Genomic DNA, 22,552 nt, shown 5'->3' on the forward strand with positions numbered 1-22,552 from the left:
AATCAAATTTTTCATGTAACACCACAAATTATAAATTAATTTTAAAAATATTTCATATCAACATAATATCAAAATTATCACTTCCTCTTACACCCATTATAAAATAAATTGGTGCATTTTTTGGTATTTAATATAAAAAAATACATTTTAAAATCCTAATTATTATAATTATTTTTATATCTCTATTTAATATTTTTTATATTGGATATGCCTATTTAATCTGAGTGATGTGTATGTTTACTAAAAATTACAAAGTAAAAAAAAAAATATTTAATATTACAGGTATAATTGAGATAAGATTACAATTTTTACAATTTTAAAATATAATAAGTTTATGGTAATGTATAACTTTTGTTAATTTTTTCTATGGAATTATTTAAAAAAGTAAAAGAGATACTTTTTATATGAAAAATAATTAATTTATTATTTAATAATGTTTGACTTATATTTTTAAGATACAATTTTTTTATATAATATTTTATCAATGCATTTTTAACACTCGTTGGTCCAACTTTTTTTATGGATTTGATTATTTATATTGTTATCGTCAATAATTTTACATTTTTAATTAATTATAATTGTTAAATTATTTAAGATATTTAATATTTATTATAATTATTTATTAAATAATATTTATAAATAATTTTGATATGTTTACAATAAAAATCTTCTATCAATATATGTTTGTTGAATTCTTTTTTTATATCAATTATTCTAGAGAGTATCTCTGTTTTTTATAAATATATAAACTACTCAAGCCTCAAATATATATAAAAATATGATTAAACATAATAATTTAAAATTTAGATTAAATCCATTTGTTGTATATTAAATTTTGTGGGACATTTATTGTGGGACCGGCAGTATTATTTATCATTTATTTATACGTTAGGACCGTTTCCATGCAGACGTGTCAACTTTCATTTATTTCTAAAATCGCCGCTCAGTCCCAGCTTTCGCTCTCTCTCTCTCTGCTTCCAATTTTCTTCTCATATTTTTTGTTGTCATTATTCCCTCTTTTCCTCACAATTTCTTCCTTCACTGCTAGGGTTTCGTTTCCTTTACTTCAAAATCAAAAGCAACAGCTTCTCTGGTACGTTCCTTTTCATGCTTCAATTCCCATTCACCTCGCACTTTTACGTTACGATTCATTAACACGCGCTTAAAAATGCATTGCCGAATCCTCTTGATTCTGATTTGTTTTGTTTCGCATCTTTCTCTCGTTTTCTAAACTCGTGTGTGTTGTGCATTGCGGATTTGAATTCCGTTTAGATTTTGTTTTTTCTCGTCTTTTTAATTTACTTTTATTTAATTTCCCGTGTGGCTGCGGTTGATTTTTTTGTTTCTGAGTGAAATGGTGAGAAATGAATATTCTGATTCATTTCCTTGGAGTCGAAATGAAGAACTCCACCGCAGTGAGCCGAATGGCGTGTTTTTGCTAAGGCTCGCTGCGATTGTGGAATCTGAGGTTGAAATGGAAATTTTGTAATTTTTTAGTTTTAGATATCTCTCATTCACAATTTAAAGTTTCGTCTGTGAATTAAACATAAACAAAATAATAATAATAATAATAATAATAATAATAATAATAATAATAATAATAATAACAATAATAATAATAATAATAATAATATTATTATTATTATTATTATTATTATTATTATTATTATTATTATTATTATTATTATTATTATTAGTTGATATAGTTTATTCATCCTTTGTTTAATTTTTTTTTTGGGTGCAGGATGAGATATAGCTACCTAGAGTGTTGTATATTCAATTGGACAACTCTAAAGCTCGTGATTTTTTTCCTTGATGGTACTTATAATGATGATTTGCTGCGGCAAGGAGAGTAATGTAATTGGCAAATGTGATAGAGGTTGAATGAATTCATGAAAGTATAAGATTATTAAGATCTGTTTCTGATTTTTTTTTTACTTTCCATTTTATCTAATGCAGGTTTTAATCCATTTGAATCAGATTGGTTGAACAGATCTATATGCTTGCTAGTAAAGTTAAATTGAAATGGCTATTGCTGGTTTGCACAGTGTGTCTGTGCTCGACTCTTCATTCTTGAGGGATTCGCAGTCACAGGCCTCCAGAAGGAGGGGAGATGGGAGGAGGGGAACCACCCGGTCATCTTCACTTTTGCAAATGTGGAGAGAGATTGAGGATGAACATGCGGTGAGTCAAGTTCAAGGAAGATCTCGTGGGTCAGTTGTGGACCTTTCACGAGAAGCTACACCTGATAGCCCAGAGATAGGACAAAGGCATGCTCTAGAAGATGCAGATTTGGGTGAGAATGAGTCTGAAACATGGTCACAGTCGCAGAGTCCGAATGAATCCCATGATGGTCATGAGGATTTAAACAATTCTAGTTGTGAAAACTCTTCTGAGTTTGGAGAAGTTGAAAGGGAGAGAGTGAGGCAAATTTTCAAGGAATGGATGAATAGTGGTTCTAGGGACCGTGGCTCAAACATTTCCCGAAGAAGTAACAGTCCAAGGGGAGAATGGCTTGGAGAAACTGAACAGGAAAGGGTGAGAATTATAAGGGAGTGGGTACAAATGAGCAGCCAGCAGAGAAGTGTTTCATCTGGAGAAAACAGGGAACAACCGTGTGCTGAAATTGGTACACAAATTGAACGTGTGCGTGATGGATTTGTTGTTAACCACAGTGAGGGCCAAAATGATCAAATAAGGAGGGGTATGCGTAAATTACGTGGCAAACAGGTTATGCTTGATATGCTTAAGAAGGCTGAGAGGGAAAGGCAGAGAGAAATTCAAGAGTTACTGGACCATCAGGTTGTATCACGTTTTCCCCATCGCAATCGAATTCAGGTTTGTGCAATACATGATTAATTTCTATTTTATTACATTTCTTAATTTTCCTGACATCATGTTACCATTTATTAAATTACATTTGGATATGGAGCTTTTGTTCCTGGGAACTGGGTAAAAGATACACATCAGTCGTGTAAGACAGTACTGGTAGGCAAACACTTTTTTGTTTTACTGAATTTCAATGTGAAATTGAAGATATGTTTATTCTAGGTATAGCAACTTGTGTTTACAATCTCAAGTAGAGGTTGGTTGGGGGTCATACAATAAAACACTAATTATGCAGAAGTAATCTGACATACAATATTTTGGAAGACCTAGGTAATGCAAAACAGACATTCTGTAAATGCTACTCCAATAAAACGTAGTTTAAAATTTAGATTTTAGAACATGATTTAAATCATGAGTTTTGCACTCAATTTGATGAACACCGGTCAATATGTTTGCAGGCATTGCTTCGAGGGAGGTTCTTGAGAAATGATAGATCTGTTGATCATAACAGGTCCACGTGTATTGCAGAAAGTGAATTAGGTTTATTGAGGCGAAGACAAACTGTTTCGGGTCTAAGGTATATGCGTATTCTTTATGCTATTATGTTTATGAGAATCATTTAACTCTTTATTTTAATCTGAACTCTTTTAGACCTCCCTCCCTCTCTCTCTCTCTCCCCCCATCCCCTAATTTATTTATTTATGTTAGAATATTAGAAAATATATTTTATATTATCGTGAGATATTTCTTAGGATGAATTTATAATCATAAAGATATCTTTAGAATATCTCTTATTATTATTATTATTTGCTCATAATTTCGGATTGAGTCTATTTATCTCTATAAATAGAGATTAGTATTGAGCTTTTTGTAATCAAGTCACGATAAAGTTATTATCAATAATATTCAAGTTCTTATTATTTTCACTCTTCATTTTCTCTAAAATCCCACAACTTCATGGTATCAAAGCCTGTTCCGATCCTCCTTGAACTGTCTTGCCAATATTCTGCTTTTGAGTTCCCAAACGTTTGGGAGTGTAATAAATAGTTTTGTCTTTTTCGATGTGATCTCTTGGTAAGTTTTCATAATTTTCCAGCACTTTTGCATCTCTTTTCAGCAAGCCTCCTAAACAATTGTTTTTTTGTCGATCCTTTTTCGGCACTCGTTTCAACATTTTTCATCCAGATCCATCGCCGCCACTCTTGTTTCTGGCAGCTTTTCCGGGAAAGACTACTCCATCCACTTCGCCTCTTCCAGATCAGTCCACACTCCAAAGCGTGTCACCAAACGCCTTCACACACGCCGTCTTTTCCTCTGCACGACCGGTCCACACACAACTGCCTTCCACCGTGCTTGAAGGCGCATCTGACTGCCATTTACGATGTGACCTTTCTCGTTGCTCTGGCCTTGACCTCCTAGTTCAGGATCTGCCCTCATATTTTTGTTTTGGGTTACGGATACGCGCACTACAGCACAAACAACATTTTCTCTCTCCTTGGTGTTTGATTATTCTCTTCACGACAGTTTCAACGCCACTGGGTCATCTTTTCAGCATCTTCAAATTATCCATTGTGTGATCCTTCTGGCATGTTCATAATTTATTGCAATTCACTTTGACTTCACTTGCATATGTGAGTTGCCTTTCCATCCATTTTTATTATTTTGCGGAGCAATACATTGTTTTCTTGTAAAGCTTTAGTTTGAGGGGGAGTGTTAGAATATTAGAAAATATTTTTATTATTATATTAGTGTATCTTGAGTTATTTCCTAGGATCAAATTATAATCTAGGTAGTTAATCCAAGATAGCGGCGTGTCGCGACCAACCCCGGAAACCGGGATAGCGGGTTGCGGGATACCGGGATTACCTCTACTTTTGTGGACAAATTACATGAATAATACTATATAAACATGCATAATCAAAAAATGTCTCAAACTCATAAACATTCATACATAGTAATAAAAAACCCCAAGTCTTAATCAAAACATTCATTTAAATACTAAATATCATTGTCTTCTTCAACATAGAGTAATAAAATAACTATTAAAAAATATTAAATGAAGGGAAGTAGAAAAGGACAGGAAAAAAAAGAGAAAAAAATAACAGAGTAACTAAGTAACAAAAGAAAAGAAAAGAAAAACTAAAAAAAAAAAAAGAGAGAAAGAAGGAAGTAAGTAACTATAGAAAAGAAAAACTAAAGATAAAAAAAACGAGGCGGTGCGACTAGGAGTGTATGAAGCTGGAGGCGGCGCGGCGGTTTGATGCTGGACGGAAGCTGGACGGCGCGGCTGGTGGTGGAAGAACAAAAGCAGCAGCGACGAGGAACGAAGAATAGGAAGAACGAGGAAGAAGGCAACGTGAACGAAGAAGAAGGCAACGTGAACTAGGAAGAAGGGAAAGTGAAATTAGGGTTAGTGAAATCTGAAGTATGGAATACCAAAAATACCCAAAAAAAAAAAATCACGTTTTCTAGGCTTTGGGAATACGCGACCCAGAATGCGACCCGCGAACATGCCCGGATCAGCCGCGATCGTCTGTCTTTTTTCCCGCACTGCGCCGCCACGGCCAGACCTTTCACTGCCACGCTCCAGCGCGATCGCGCCAGGAACCGCCGCGGTTGACTACCTAGATTATAATCATAAAAATATATGAGAATATCTCATTATTATTATTATTTGCTCCTGATTTAGAATTTAGCCTATATATCTCTATAAATAGGCATTGAGCTTTTTGTAATCAAGTCACCATAAAGCTATTATTAATAATATTCAAGTTCTTATTATTCTCTCTTCCTTTTCTCTAAAATCCCATAACTTCAACGGTTTATGAATTAATTAATGACACTTTTTTGTTGCCTTATTTTCTTGTGTTTATGCTACATTGTGTGCATGAGTTCTCTTCAGGCTTGTTAATGAATTGGTTAACTGCAGAAAACTGAACTGAACGGATTCTTTTGTTTGGTGCACTGTCATTCGCCCCAAATTGTTTAACCGAACTCCTATGACAAACACAGAGCTGAACTCTTCCTCCTATCATGTGAAACAAAAAGAAAAAAAAAACCATCAATGTTCCGTGACACAATATCACCCAAATCAAACAACTGAAACCAAAAAAGGAAATAGGAAATAAAATCAAACAATGAAAATCGAATGTCGAAAAAATTACAAAGATCCCGTTTTATTTATTGTGAATCCTAATTCTTGTCCACAATCATCACACCAAACTCGGAAAGGGAAAAAGTACTTGATAACATTAGCATCGAAATTGTAGAGTGTCAGTTCAGGTTGCTACAGTCAACCAAACTGTTTTCCAAAAAGTTCAGTTGGTGAACTGTGCTTTAAAAATGTTGGTTCAGTTCTGGAACTGATATCCAAAGTTCGGTTATTTAAAAATGGGGGCAGTTCAATTTGTGGTTTTTCTGTATGGCTCTTTTCATTTTTTTGAACAACCCTATTTCTCTTGTATTGATCCACGTGCTCATTTTTGGGGTCTTTTTAAAGAAATGTCAATTTAATTTGTTCCAGCTGAAAAACCAGAAAGGAGTGATCTATGTCCAGTTTATTTGACATGGGGTTCACAGTTGTGCCTTTCAACAGTGGGCATTATGTGGTGATATTACTTATTGGCTGTTGAATGAAACTGCTGTTTGAGGGTGATTATGAAATTAATAACTTTGGTAGAAAATCCCCACTGCATTCAGATGACTGAAAATAATCTTAATGCATTGAGATATTGTTCTTATGTTGCTATAGCACTTAAAGCTACTAATCATCGTTCTGATTTGGAGTTGTGTTTATAAATTATAATTTTCCCCACTTCAGTTCTTCCATTTATATATTTGCTTTATGCCAATGACATTGGCTCGTTTTTTGAACAGGGAAGGATTCTTCTCTAGAATGGACAATACCAGTTGCAGTCAAGCAACCAGCAATCTATCTGATACCTCATCAAACATTGATATTGATTTTAATACAAATGAACTAACCAGAGAAAGCAGTTCACCTGTGGTTCTACATGTACATTCTGAACCTAATAACAGAAGAGATGATGGGATATCTGGTGGCCACTGTCTAGAAGGAACTACATGTGAGAGTTCAGATTGGCAAGAATCTACCGCCCATCCAGAAGGAAATCAGTTGCAGTGCTTGCAAATTGAATCAGTAGATAGGCAGTCATCATTCAGTGTTGGGTGTGAAAGAAGGGATGATACTGGGCAAAATGTTGATGTGATGGCAATTAGAGATCAGGCTGATGAACTTATCCAACAAAGCTTACAAATTGATGATTCAGAGCATAGTAGTAATCAGGAATCCAGCGAGGTACAGAATGAGCAATCTGAATTGGGTGATATGAATAATGGTGAAAACAATTCTTCAAACCACAATGATTATGTGGAGGGTAATGTTGATGATGTGAACTATGGACCTGATTCCCTAGAAGAACAGCTAGAAGAAATTATTGAAAATGAAGAAAGTGGCTCGCATCAGAGTAACACTGAATGGAGAAATAGCACTGAGGAAAGTGTAGATGATAATCAGCTCAGCAATACAGAAAATGAGTGGCCTGAAAACAGTTGGGCAAATGAGGATGTTGAAAACCCTCATGTGCAAGAAGCTTCTGAAGCGTGGCAAGAGGATGGTGGCTTCCAAGAGGCGGTGGAAAATTGGTTGGGAGGACCTTCTGACCAAGAAAGTGCTCAAGTTGGTAGAGTTCATGGTTTTTATTTTCCCGATGATGACAATGTATACAGTGGTGAACTCAGGGAACTTCATAGTAGGTATGTAAAAATGAGATGATTTTCTGCACTTGTATTGTTTTAAAATGAAAGATGTATGTATCTAGAATAAATGGGTCTGTTCATCTTGTAGGAGACGTGTCTCTAATCTCCTTGGCAGTAGTTTCCGTGAGAGGCTTAACCAGCTGATACAGTCATATGTTGAAAGACAAGGTCATGCTAACATGGAGTGGGACCAGGAAGAAGCAACCTCTTCTGTTGCCTTGGTAGAACAGGACCTTGAGCAGCAGAGTAGATATCAGAATGTTGATCAGGAGGTTAATATTAATAGTCCAATTGACTTTCCTCCTTTGCCTGCACCTCCTACTCCGCCTCTTTGGGATCAGCATCCTCATGGTGATAACTGGTCACACAATGATGTAAATAATCCGTTTCTAGTTTTTGTGTTCATTTTCATTAGTGATTTTTTATAATAATATTCGTATGTGAAAATTGATTTTTATGTGGCATTGACATCAAATGATTTTTATTAGTTAATTAAGGTCATAAAACTTATTTATATACCACAAATGATTTTATCGTACAATTGTTTTTAATAATTGGAAAGAATGGGGTATTTACTGTTTATTGGCCAGCCTTTTTCACTTGTATGTGCATTAATAAATATTTTAAATTTGTGTATTATTCTGGCAGGATTTGGAGATTATTAATGACTTGAGACTGGACATGGCTAGATTGCAACAAAGGATGAATAATATGCAGAGGATGCTTGAGGCATGTATGGATATGCAGCTTGAACTGCAACGCTCAATAAAACAAGAAGTTTCTGCTGCCCTAAATCGCTCAGCCGATTCATCAGGTTTGCAATTTCTCCACCTTTCATCCGGTTCAAATTTTATTATATTTTTAAGAGAAATAAATTTCTGAGAAAACCGTGTTAAATTTATCCCAGGAATGCACGACTTCAACTCACCAGATGATGATTCTAAATGGGAATGTGTCAGAAAAGGACTTTGCTGTATTTGCTGCCAAAGCAATATTGATTCTTTGTTGTACAGGTACTACTATTCATTTTCAGTTTGACATGTTTTAAGCGCATTTGTATCTGATTATTATACTCATAAAATACCATTGTATTTTGTTGTAGATGTGGGCACTTGTGCACATGTTCAAAATGTGCCAATGAGTTGCTTCAAAGTAAACAAAAATGCCCAATGTGTCAAGCGCCTGTAGTGGAGGTTATACGTACTTATTCTATACTATAAACATTGACTTCACAATAAAGGTCATACTTAACAATATACAGGACTCTAACAAGTTTTATCTCCTGGACGACTCCAGGTACTTTTAATTTAAGTTTTTAATTTTGTCAATGTGATTACTGTATTTATGTCAAGTAAACCAAAGGAACATATGATGCCATCTTTTTGGGCCATAGTTCTGATATATGAATAAAAATTGTATGTTGTTTTATTAAAGTTTCGAGTCACATCTTATGTTTGATGTTAAGGACAGAGATTCTGTCCTTTTTATTTTTAGGTGGCTGGATGGTATTTATATACTTTATAAATCAACCTGTCTCTGTACATTATGTAATTGTGGTCTTGTTCCGAAGTGTTGAAACTCAGCGCATATATCAAAATCAAATTGGTTTGGCTCTGAAGTGGATTGCTTTCCTGGCTGTTATGGTCTGTATCACCAGTTGAGATGTCATGAAACTTGCATATTCTATTTAGCCGATTTGTCATGAAACTTGCATATTCTATTTAGGTTATGCAGGTTTGGTTATGGAAAGTGTTCTTTGAATTATTAGAGTTAACTTAAAATAACAGCATATTACAAGTAGAAGGAATCCGATTCGTTGGATCATGAAAGACCATTTTGAATTTTTGTTTTTATTATTTTTTTTGTTAAAAGTTTTGTTGGTGAGACAACATTGACATCCCTTTTTACGCCAAAGTATTCACATTTATTAAGCTAGGTAATTATTTGCTGAGAGTATTTTCTATGGCTGCTGGTTTGGGAGTATGACCCCATAACGCATCCAATCAGTGGCATTGGTAAATGAAAGATATAGAAAACCAAGTAACTAAACAAACTACATAACTGCCGAGGGAAAAAAAATAACGGGGAGTAATAATTCGTTTAAGCTTGAGTTGTTATTTTTGTTTAATTTTTTATTTTCCATCCTTTGTGTTATATTCCAATTTTATTATAGAAATATGCGTTATTGATTTGCATATTTTGTAGAAATTTTAAAATATTCTAGAGTTTTAGATTAACAGCTGGGCGTGATGATTGCAAAATAACAGTAAGTACTTAAAATATACTCAATTACTGTTAAATATTATCTAAATTTTTTGGTATAAACAAATAGTATACATTTAATTATCGATATTAAATATTTTTATATTAAAAGCGATAATATATTAAGGACATTAGCATTAAATTAGTTAAAAATAATTAACTATTTTTTATAATAGTGGCCAAATTCAAATTGATCTTTGGTTACTCAACTTGTCTCTTTTTTGTTTTTGATAATAATGACTAAAGCGGGTATTAATTAAATAATATACTTAGAATTGAAAAATCGTTTATTTTAAGATAAACCTATTATACAAATAAGTAAATGTCAAAGCATAATTATTAGCTTTGATTCTCGATTAATTTGATATTTACCAGAACATTCAATTTATCGTATTACTTATATTTGTTTATCGCACAATTGGTACATAGCTAAGCTAACTGTCTGCACTGTAGCAACAATAGACACATAATAGACATTGATAAGATAGAGATAAACCATATCAACACCTCACCCTCCCTTAACTACACTACTTCCAATTCTTTTTTTTTTTGCCGAGTGATCGTTGCCATTTTTTTTAACCATCTCGAAATATTTTTTCAGCTCTTATTTCAACGTTAGTTCTCTTATAATAGGGAATACTATATTTTCAATACAGAAAATGTAGAAAATGTTATTTAAAATACATGATTGTCTTTTACTCAACTCACCAATTTAAGGCTATTTTAGTCTAACTTTACAATTCAACTTCTTCGCTTCTTGATGCAAAAACTTCTATAGCCAAATAAAGCTACTGACAATATATATTTATCAATTACAAAAAAAGAATTTTGAATTTGATGAACAACTTAGAGCAACTACTATGGTGACCTTAACTTCAAGTTTCTCAAGTGGATTTCATAGAGTCATACATCTTTAAGCAACTCACACCATTTTCTTATATTTTTTATTTTTCAATTCTATTTTTTTTTTCATTATTTATGTTTTTCTATAAGGCTCTAGAAATATTACATATCAGTTATGAATGTGAAAAAGGATTACCTACACATTTTATATCACCGATTTTGAATCGATCCAACTTCTTTTCTAGATTTTTAATTAAGAGTAAAATAGCCTTAAATTAGTGAGTTGAGTAAGGGCAATCATGTATTTTAAATAACATTTTCTTGATTAATTTGATGTTTGAACCTGCTTGTTACATCAATTTTATCGTACTAATATCTATCTATCACACAATGGACACATAATAAACATCATAGCTAGCTAGCTATCTGACGACATATCAACAATAGACACATGATAGACATTGACTGATAAGATAAACATAAACCACTTCCTCACCCCACTTCTTGCCACTTTTTTTTGGGTATCTTTTCCATTGTAAATTTTTCATAATGTTTTTTCTGCTCTTATAATTCAACTCTAGCTATCTCATAACAGAGAACATTGTTTTTTAGATAATAAAAAAAACTCATACAACCAAAAATTAGTCAACTACGTTGGAATTATTATATATAAAAAAAATAAAAAATAAAAAATTACTCTACAATTAATAACATATGATGTAGTAAAAAAAAAGTAAAAACAGTTTCACCTAGAATTATTTTGCCAAAAAAAGGTTGGATCGATTCCAAATTGATCATATGAAATGTTTGAGTAGTCCATTTTCACACTCATTGTTGTTTTTGAGTTTTAAAATAATTTATGTTGTCAGATATATTACTGGTTTGAGTTGTGGATTAGGTCGCTCTCTTTAAAATCTTTTGCGACACTATCTAAATTGTGTAAGACAAACTATCAACCATGAAGTTCTCAAGATAAAACATCTCAAATTTACTGTATCGGAGTTCCACTGCACCGTACAAAACCGTTCTAGAATTACACCCTTAATATGACGGTTAAAACCACTCTCAATATGACGATTAAATTCATTCACAATATGGTACTATGACCACTCATAAAACAAAAAGACTACAACACAAAAACCGCTCTAAAAGACTACGGCACAAAAACCGCTACAAAAGACTACAACACAAAACCACTCATAGTGGGATTAGGATCACTAAAAATTCGACGGGACTACGACATAAAAAACACTCTAAAAGGATAGTGGTATTGTGACCACTCAAAAATCGACGAAACTACAACATAAACCACTCTATACGGTACAAAATCGCTCTAAAATTCGAAGGGACTACGACATAACAATCACTCTAAAAATTGAAGGGACTACGAACATAACAACTGCTCTAAAAAACTAAAAGGACTACAACATAACAACTGCTTAAAAAATCGAAGGGACAATGGTACAAAACCGCTCATAAATATCGAATGGACTTAAAGAAAGGTGAGAAGTGGCTCAGAAATAAGTCTAGCATAATAGAAAGGGGAGAAAAGAGAAAGTTGAGAAATGCATCCAACTTTGGTGTACTTTTCACAAGAGTTTGAAACTAATTATATAGTGATGGAAGTAAACCCACATATGTTTTGTATCAAATGTGGGACTTTAGTATTTATAGAGTTGAAAACTACTCAAAATATGAGAACTTTCCAATGTGGGACTTCAACAATATTTAAATTCACACATTAACATACTCTATGTTCCAACAATCCCCCACTCGAATACATTTTTTTTTTTGAAATAACATCAAACATTTCTATAAGATCGTGCATAAACAAATGCGTCTCTTGACTTTAAACTTTACATATTAAGATTTAGATTCAACAAGAGTGACTCGTAGTCTTGAACTCTATCTCTGACATCAAGCCCACGCACAACCTTTTCATAGGGTGTATTGTCAAAAGCCCGTGCATTAACGGTCCTGCACGTCTATTCCAATATAATGAACACTCTAGGAATTCTGTCTCAAAATTCCATAGGAAGTGGGCCCACTTCCACATTAACACAGGTGAGTCTATCATGAGTACTCATGTAGTTAGGTACTCCACTCCACATAGAGTATAGATCTCATTAAGAGTTTCTATTGCCCCTTCCTTTCATCACTTTAGGAATCATGCTTATCTGATTTATAATAGCATGTTCATCTCATATCATTTCACGGCTTGATTTTACCCATTGAACCTAATTCTTGGGATCTACAGTCTTTTAGGCTGGGTTACCATCCTGAGTGACTCTATAGGCATTAGTCCTATCATTTGGATGTATTTATGACTTTCTATACAGTTAAACATTTTGTCAAAAGATCTGCTAAATTCTTATTTGTGCGTATATGATCCACTATAACAACTCCTTTAGAAAGTAGCTCTCTAAAAACGTTGTGCTTACGACGAATTAGTCGTCTTTTACCGTTGTAATAACGATTCTCAATCTTTGCCATAGCTGCGGTACTATCGCATTGGATTACATATTTGTCATAGATTTTTTTTCCATAAAAGGATCTCAACTAGCAAACATCTCAACCAACTCGATTCTTCACTAGTAGTAGATAGTGCAATAATTTCAGACTCCAAAATGGACTAAGCCAATATTGTATGTTCTTTGATTTTCGAGATACAACACCGCTAGTTATACGGAAATATAACCACTGGTTGCTTTGGAGTCATCTGATAAAATGTTCCAATCAGCAACATTGTATCCTTCAAGGACGACATAAAATATTTGATAATGTAACCTGAGACTCATGATCCTTTTTAGGTATCTCATGACTCTTTCGATAGCGTGCCAATGCTCCATACTAGGTCTACTGGTAAATCTGCACAATAGTCCCATGATGTAGGCATTGTCGAGTCTAGTACAATCGGTGACATACCTGAGGCTGCCAGTGATGCTCGCATATTCAGTTTGTCTAACACCTTCCCCAATGTTCTTGAAATGTTTCACACTTAGATCATATAGTGTACAAGTAAGTTTACAGTCAAAATATTTATATTTCTTCAGGATTTTTTCAACATAGTGGGATTGATCTAAAAAAATTCCATTTTTTGACCTTGTAATCTTGATTTTGAGGATTACACTCGGTTCTCCGAGGTCTTTCATATCAAGTTGTTACACAACAATGATTTTACGATTTTTACAGCATGAGTGTTTGAACCAAAATATGAATATGTCATCTCCATAGAGACATATGATAGTGCAAATGTCATTTTTTCTTCTTTAGATATGCAATAATTACATTTGTCACTTTCATTTACTTTAAACTCATTTGATATAATCAAGTTATCAAACTTTTCATTCCATTGCTTAGGATCTTGTTTAAGACCACACATAAATTTATCTAACTTAGAGACATTATTTTCTTTTCCATGAATCACAAAACCTTCCAATTGTTCCATATAAATTCTTTCTTCCAAATCAACATTTGATAAAACAATTTTGACATCCATTTAGTGTACCACCAAGTTATGAATAGCACTAAGTGAGATGAGTACCCTAATGGATGTAATTCTAGTGACTGATGAAAAGGTGTCGAAGAAATCTATATTTTCTCTTTGTCTAAAACATTTGGTTACAAGGAGAGCCTTGTATTTATCAATCATTCAATTAGGTTTTAATTTCTTTTTCAATATTCATTTACAACCTGTTGATTTGCAACCATGAGGCAATTCTAGAAAATGTCAGGTCATGTTAGACTTTAAAGAATCTATTTCATCATTTATTGCTTCTTGTAATAAATCTGCACCCAAAGATGATAAAGATTCTTAAAGATTTGCATAATCCTCTTCTAAGGTATATGCCATATAATGGGGTCCATAGTATTTAGCAACTCTTACTCTCTTACTTCTTCGAGGTTCTGTTTTGCTTTGTTTGCTGCTTTTAGTGCTTCTTGTCATTGAAACATGACTTGATTCACCGTCCTCACCATTTCTCTATTTGAAAGGGAATTTATTTTCATAGAAGTCAACATCATTTGAATTTATTATCACTTTCACATTTAGATCATAAAATCTATACGCTTCATTGTTTACTACATACCCAATGAATATACATTCATAGGCTCTACTGGCGAGATTAATTCGCTTGGGATAAGAGATTCTGACATAAGCCAAACAATATCAAGTTTGAAAATAAGACAAGTCTAGTTGTCTTTTCTTCACAATCTCATAAGGAGATGTTTTGATTTTAGATTTAGAAACTCTATTCATAACATAACAAATAAGCAATATATTTTCCGCACATCAATGAGATGCAACACTAGAGTTAAACATACTAGCAACAACTAGTTAAGTAAGAGTTCTATTCTTTTTTTTTCTTTCCAACTTTACCATTCACTTCAAACAATTATGGTGCAACTGTTCCATATATAATTTCAGACAATTTATAAAACTCATTAAACAAACTAAAATCATACTTGGAACCTCTTAATCTTTCTATTAAATTGATTTTCAATTTCAGTTACAAAGATCCTTAACATGTCAAACGTTTCACTTTTATTTTTCATTTCTTGTTAACATCCCATCAAGTTCACATATATCATAGTGTAACAAATCTAAAAGACTCAGATTCTATAACTACAGATTCATGTGAACTCTTTGTTTTTTAGCTTGACTACAACAATCACATTTTTCAAAATCATTTAAAGATAACTTTGGAATTATACATAAGTTACTTAAGTTTGTAATCAGATGTGTTCACATCAAAGAGTCTACCATGTCAAAAATTAAAATCACACATGTAAGCAGAAGGAGACATTTTATTGATTTCAACATTCAAACATAAGCGGACATATTAAATTTCAACATTTAATTTAAATATGCAATGAGTGACGTACCTTAATAGATAATCTCATAAGTTATCTTCAGAATTTTATAGCAGTGAGCCTCCACAGATCTGTCTTCGGTCATCTGATACTCTAATACTTTAGGTAGCGACTCACAGTATTGCTGGAACTGTAGTAGTTATACAGACAATTAACAAGTCCAATAAAAATATAATTTTTATAGGGTAATCATTATTCTCCATGAGTTAATTCTTTAGCTTTCTTATCCTTTTCTGTTTGCCTCACTTAAACAGTTTATTAAAATTAGAGGTACTAGAACCAGATTCAATAACCTCTTCGATTGACATGATAGAGATAAACATCTTAAGATTGTTGTTTTTGAGTTTCAAAATCAATTTATGCCACCGAAGATATTACTGAGTTGAGTGCGTACTAGGTCGCTCTCTTTAAGACGTTTCAAGGCACTGCCTAAATTGTGCAAGACAGACTATCAACCACGAAGTCCCCAAGATAAAACAATCCAAATTTATTGTATCGGAGTTCCACTGCACCGTAGAAAACCGTTCTAGAATTACACCCTCAATATGGCGGTTAAAGCCACTCTCAATATGAAGATTAAAGTCATTTGCAATATGGTAATCTGACCACTCATAAATCGAAAGGACTACGACACAAAAAACTGCTCTAAAAGACTACAACACAAAAACCACTACAAAAGACTACAACACAAAACCTCTCATAGTGGTATTAGGACCACTGAAAATTTGACGGGACTATGACATTAAACCGCTCTAAAAGGATAATGGTATTAGGACCACTCAAAAATCGATGGAACTACGACATAACAACCACTCTAAAAATTGATAGGACTACGATACAAAATCGCTCTAAAATTCGAAGAGACTATGACATAACAACTGCTCTAAAAATTAAATGACTACGTCATAACAAGCGCTGTAAAAAAACTAAAGGGACTACGACATAACAACCACTCAAAAATCGAAGGGATAATGGTACAAAACCACTCATAAATATTGAAGGGACAAAAAGAAAGAGGAGAAGTGGCTCGGAAATAATTCGAGCAAAATAGAAAAAGGAGAAAAGAGAAACTTGAAAAATGCATTCAAATTTAGTGTATTTTTCACAAGAGTTTGAAACTCATTATATAGTAATGGAAGTAAACCGACATATGTTTTCTATCCAATGTAGAATTTTAGTATTTATAAAATTTAAAACTACTCAAAATATGAGAATTTTTCAATGTCGGACTTCAACAATATTTAAATTTACACATTAATATACTCTATGTTTCAACACTTATAAATAAGATGAGATAAGATAAAGTGGAGATGAAAAAGTAGAACAATAGAATTATTTTTTGAGTAAATATGGGAATGTTTGAGATGGATAAGACTTGTTGACAAGAAAAAAACACTGAATGCAAGAGGAAGAGGAAAATGAGAAGCATGAAGCTTGTTGAAAGAATAAAAGTGTTGTTCTTTGTTGGAGAAAGTTGGCATTACTTGAGAAAACAATGTTCTCATATGTGAAAGAAACAAAGCTTGGAATATAGGACCTGCAAATTTTTTGGATGAAATGTTTCTAAAGTCATCTAGAAAAACATAGATTAATGAAAAAAATACGGGATTGATAAATAAAAAATATACTAAAATCGTCTAGATTGTTTAAAAAATGAGGTGGTTCCACGAGACTCGTCTAAGCAACTTGAAATGAAGGTTACCATTATTGTAGTTGCTCTAAGTTGTTTACCAAATTCAGATTTTTTTTTTAATTTGATAGTTGTGTATTGTAAGTAGCTTTATTTCAATTTAGAAGTTTTTTGCATCAAGAAGTGAAGAAGATGAATTATAAATTAGTTTAGACTACAAAAACCCTTAAATTAGTTACTTGATTAACATAATTTTGTACTTTAAACATTTTCTTGATTAACTTTAAAAAAAAATAATATTTGGACCCGTCTATTTTATCAATTATCTTACTACTACTAATATCTGTCTATCACACAATTGACACATGCCTGACATCACAGCTAGATAGATGTCTGACGACGTAGCAACAATAAACACATTGTAGACATTGATTGATAAGATAAAGAATAAACACATTGTAGACATTGATTGATAAGATAAAGATAAATCACTCTACTATCTCACCCCTCACACTTCTTGCTAGGGCTGGACAAACGGTCGGGTTCGGACGAATTCGGGTCTAAATATCCAATCCAGCCCAAACCGCGGTTGGCAGACTAAGGCCCATTTTCGACTGTTTTTATCTTATCTCGGGTTTGTTGATATGCGGGTCACGGGTTTAATTGGTTTTGCGGGTCGGATTACCGGTTTCAATATGAAGAAGGAACTCAAATGATGTTGCATGTACCTCTATGCCTTTGTGAAGGGATCGTGTTGCATGTACCCTCTCCATTTATAGTTGAAGAGAAGAAAAAGGAAAACAAAAGGAGGGTTTTGGTGTCGCTGAACCGGTACCGGTGGTGACAGCGGCAGCTTCGAACATAATCAATGGAGTTGGTGGAGGTGTGAGTGTATGAGTTGAGAGTGATGAAATGAGAATAGCACATCCAGCAAATAGGGTTGAAGATATCCCCTATAGAGACTTAGGCATAGAGACTGAAGCATAGGGCCTTAAGCAACCTTTCGGAAAAGAAGATGTATCAAGGTAGACTGAAACTACAGATATTGAATGAAAGGCTCCGGGTACATTGTGAATAGGCGCAATTTTACTATTCATTCGGGGAAGACGCATATAGCACCGGTCAGAAGATCAAAGAGGATGAAATGAAATTAGGGTTTTAGATTTTTAGTGAGGTGCGTTTATTCTGGATTGGGCCTATTTTTTCTGGACTGAGAAAGGCCTTTGAGTTTTAGACAGCATAGATATTAATGGATAATATTATTAATTTGAAACGGGCGGGTTCGGGTATCCGTGGTTCAAGAATTCTGAACCGAATCCGTCCATTACAAACCACACAAACCCGTTTCCGTTGACCCGCGTACCCGCAGACCCGATCTTGCCCACCCGTTCCAGAAACTGGGCCTCGGACGGTTCGGTTTATTTTGGGCCTCGGTTTTTTGTCCAACCCTACTTCTTGCCACTCTTTTGTAATCTTATATGAATGTTTTTTCAGCTCTTATATTCTAATTCTTGTTCTTTAATAACCGATAACATTGCTTTTTTATTTTTTATTTTTGTTTTTATAAATAATAAAGCTCATACAATCGAAAATTAATCAAATATATTGAGATTATTATAAAATCCTAACACAATCAAGAAATTACTCCCTAATTAAAACCGATGATGCAATAAAAAAAATAAAAACATTTTCAATTGGAATTATTTTTTCAAAAGAGGTTGGATGGAGTATCCCTTTTTCACACTCTTATCGGAGATGAGAGGGGCCAAAGTAGAAATGAATAAAATAGAAAAATGATATTTTCGCTTAAGTAAATATTGGATTGCATAAGAAGAAGCATGAAACTTGTTGACAAAAAAAATGAACTAAGGTGGATGATGAGAGTGATGAAGCTTGGTGAAAAAATAAAAGTGGTGTTCTTTATTGGAGAAAGTTGGGATTGCATTTGAGAAAACATTGTTCTCAGTTATAAGAAAACCAAACTTAGTATGTAGGACTTGGAAAAAAGTTGGACGAAATATTTTTTAAACCATCTAGAAAAACATAAATAAATGAAACAAAATATGAAGTTGGAAAATAAAAAATATAAGAAAAAGATATGGGTTGCTTAAAGATGAGCTGACACCGTAAGATCCACCTAAGCAACTTGAAGTAGAGATCGCCATTGTAGTTGGTCTAATTTGTTTATCAAGTTCAAATGTTTTTGAATTTGATAGATGTATATTGTTAGTGACTTTATTTAGCTTTAGAAGTTTTTGCCTCAAAAAGTGAAAATAAATGCAAATTAGTTTAGACTAAAATATACTTAAATTAGTTAGTTGTGTAAGGTTAATTTGTATTTTAAACAACATTGTGTCGATTAATTTTGTCTTTTTACCGGAACAATATTTGAATTCGCATGTTTCATCAATTTATCGTACTACTAATATATGTCTATCACAAAATTGACACATGACAATAATCACAACAAGTTAGTTGTCTGATGTGTCGCGGCCTAAAATTTCAAGTGTTTCTCGAATTCAATAGAGTCGCCACTAAAATTTATTTTAAAATAGGAAAAATATTGGCAAACCCTTAAAAATGTAAAAATGATAATTGAAATCAGATTTTGAGTTCGGGAGTCGATTAAGCGTAGGGAAGGTATTAACACCCTACGACGTCTGTTAAAGTACGGTTACCTTTAATTAATTGTGCAAAATTATGTCAACTTTAATATATTTATTTTTCTTTATTATTAAATATGAATATAAATTGTTTTTTATAAATGTGATTTTTGAGATAAAAGTGTGTTAAAAAAGAAGTGGAAAAAAGAAAGTTTTTATTAGTGTGCTTGACAAGAATATGTGATCTTGCTCCTACGTATCTCCCGGTGCGATGGAGAAATCAAAGCTACGTAGTTCTTAGTTAAAAACAAAACGGATGTGTTGAGCGTGTTTTAAAGAAAATTTGTTTTGTGATAAAAAATGTTTTGACAAAATAGAAAAATAAAAGAGTTTGATTTGAATAAATACTTTAAAATACGAGTTTTAAGACGATCAAATTGTACAACTCGTGTCCCAAAACTCAAGGAATAAAGAAGATGTCACATCTAATTTAATCCTCTAAAAAGTATTTTATTATTCTCGATTTTTAAATTGAATTTCAAAACCACCAAGTAGTACAACTTGTGTTTTAACAACTCAGATAAAAAAATGTTACATCTATTAAATAAGTCGATTTTAGATTAGTTCATTAAAATAAATAAATGAATAAAAAATAAAATAAAATAAATTAAAATAAATAAATAAATAAAAATAGTTTTAGAATGGTTAAATTATCATAATATGTATTTTGAAGTAAAATTTGGTTGGTTTATCTTTATTATTAAATATAGACTAAAATCAAACTAATAGTAATTGTTCTGCCTAGGCCTCTGATTGTAAAATCCTTTCAACTTTAAATTAACGAATACTAATTATTAAGGCTAAGCTGCCTATGCCTGCGGAACTAACTTTTCAAGACATCCTAGCCAAGCATCAGTTATATGTCCAAGCAGCTAGCTGTATTCCCAGCTAATCATGATTTCAAACCCATTCATTTCAAAAACAAACCAAACCAGCCTTAGCCTCATTTCAAAACAAACGTAAACATATCCAACAAAACAAACCTCATTCCAAAACAAAAAAAAAACTCAGTTTCAATAAATCCACCTAAACAAAATTTATTTTTAATCCTAAAACAAACTTCATATAATGTATCCTTTCATTTTAACAGTGAAATATAAACAAAGATAGAGAATAGAACAACAAACATGAGAGTGATACACACCGAAAAGAAGAAGGCGGTAGCAGTGCGCAGTTGATGGTGGTTAGCGGCGATTATCGGCAGAAGTGAAGGTGACTTCTGTTTCTCTCCTTTTCTATTTCTTATATTTCTAAATATATATGATTTTAATGGTGGAACTGAGTTGTTGTTCCTTCTACGTTCAACTATTTTTGTTTCAGAATCTCTCTTTAAAAAAATTATCTTTTCCTTTCTTCTCTTTTTTTTTCAAACCAAAACTCTCTTCTTTCCCCTAAAAAATGTCTCACTTCTTTGTAAAAAAAAGGTTGGATTTATAGAGTTTTTTTTATCTGTTTAGTTGTTTTCTTGGTTGTGTCTCTGTTTGAGTTTGAGCTTTCTAGTTCTTTGTTTGATGTTTCGTTTTCTTTGCTCATCATCTGCATTTTTCTGCATCTCTGATGCCTTCACAGTTTTAGCTTATTTGTTCTGATCTGTTCATTGTTGAAATTTTATTTGTCTTTTAGTTTCTCTTTTTTTTTAACTCAAAAATTTGTCTCTTTGTTATGCACAAAGTGTACCAAGACTGACTTAAAAAAAAATGTTTTTATGTTTCTCTAATTAGTTAAAATAGGAACAGATGTATCAATAAGCATGGCTTGTGCATCAATGGCAGTCATCATCAACATAGCAGGGTTTGGCAGTGAACAAAGTCAACATAGCATGGCTTGATTTGATTTAATTTTTATTGTAATTTATTTTTGCCTTTATTTTAGTTTGTAATTTGATTTGGTTTTAACATTCTAATTAGATTTGAAATTGTAAATTTATGATACATAATGAAATTAATTATTGTAAATATTTTATTTCCTTTTTTAAATACATATTTTTTTTTTATTTTTAAATAAATTGGACAAAATTAGGGTACTACAGCTGCCCCTATTTAATTATATTTTACTTGAAAAATATGAAAATATGAATAACAATGCTATTCGTTTTCATGTTATCAGGTAAAAGATAAGTAAATATAAGGACCTAAATTTTGTCCAATAACAAACACATGTATTAAAGTGCCCTTGAAATGTTAAAGTGGGAATGATGCACAATTTTTTTAAATGTGCAAAATGATCGTCTTCGGATTGGTTACCGATGCGTAGATCGACAAAAATGAAGGTGATCGTCTTCGGATTGGTTACCGATGCGTAGACCTATAGAAATTAGAAATGATCATCTTCAGATTGGTTACCGATGCATAGATTTATAGAAACAAAAATGTGATCGTCTTCGGATTGGTTACTGATGTGTAGATCTATAGAAATGAAAGTGATCGTCTTCAGATTGTTTACCGATGCGTAGATCTATAGAAATGAAAGTGATCATCTTCGGATTGTTTACTGATGCTTGGATCTATAGAAATGAAAGTGATCGTCTTCGGATTGGTTACCGGTGCGTGGATCTATAGAAATTAAAAATGATCGTCTTCAGATTGGTTACCGATATGTAGATCTATAGAAATGCAAGTGATCGTCTTCGGATTGGTTACCGATGCGTAGATCTATAGAAATAAAAGTGATCGTC

At 32.7% G+C, this 22,552-nt stretch overlaps 1 protein-coding gene across 9 annotated transcripts; it reads left to right on the forward strand.

The window, feature by feature from the left end:
• The first annotated feature begins 913 nt into the window (after nt 1-913).
• On the forward strand, nt 914-9,351 carry LOC101494922 (uncharacterized). 9 transcript variants are annotated; one of them, XR_001144167.3, is made up of 10 exons: nt 914-1,093; nt 1,745-1,857; nt 1,960-2,838; nt 3,288-3,406; nt 6,706-7,605; nt 7,697-7,982; nt 8,257-8,422; nt 8,516-8,621; nt 8,711-8,904; nt 9,074-9,351. XR_001144167.3 is itself a non-coding variant. In XM_004506048.4 (9 exons), exons 3-9 carry the CDS (start codon nt 2,026-2,028, stop codon nt 8,826-8,828), a joined length of 2,508 nt encoding a protein of 835 aa, XP_004506105.1. In that variant the 5' UTR covers nt 914-1,093; nt 1,745-1,879; nt 1,960-2,025; the 3' UTR covers nt 8,829-9,226. The 9 variants fall into 9 exon arrangements, 6 of the variants coding, with proteins under 6 accessions (XP_004506105.1, XP_004506106.1, XP_004506107.1 ...); XR_001144166.3 differs by having other exon boundaries at nt 9,079-9,351; XR_001144168.3 differs by having other exon boundaries at nt 9,103-9,351.
• Nucleotides 9,352-22,552: the final 13,201 nt, after the last annotated feature.

Source organism: Cicer arietinum, chromosome 6, assembly GCF_000331145.2.
Source record: "Cicer arietinum cultivar CDC Frontier isolate Library 1 chromosome 6, Cicar.CDCFrontier_v2.0, whole genome shotgun sequence".
NCBI classification, from domain to species: domain Eukaryota; kingdom Viridiplantae; phylum Streptophyta; class Magnoliopsida; order Fabales; family Fabaceae; genus Cicer; species Cicer arietinum.

Excerpts from the sequence above, each read along its gene's own strand:
- LOC101494922 (XM_004506048.4), top strand. The coding sequence starts at position 2,026 with ATGGCTATTGCTGGTTTGCACAGTGTGTCTGTGCTCGACTCTTCATTC. Across the intron at positions 7,606-7,696 it reads CTCAGGGAACTTCATAGTAG|GAGACGTGTCTCTAATCTCC; the intron begins GTATGTAAAAAT and ends TTCATCTTGTAG. Across the intron at positions 7,983-8,256 it reads ATAACTGGTCACACAATGAT|GATTTGGAGATTATTAATGA; the intron begins GTAAATAATCCG and ends TTATTCTGGCAG.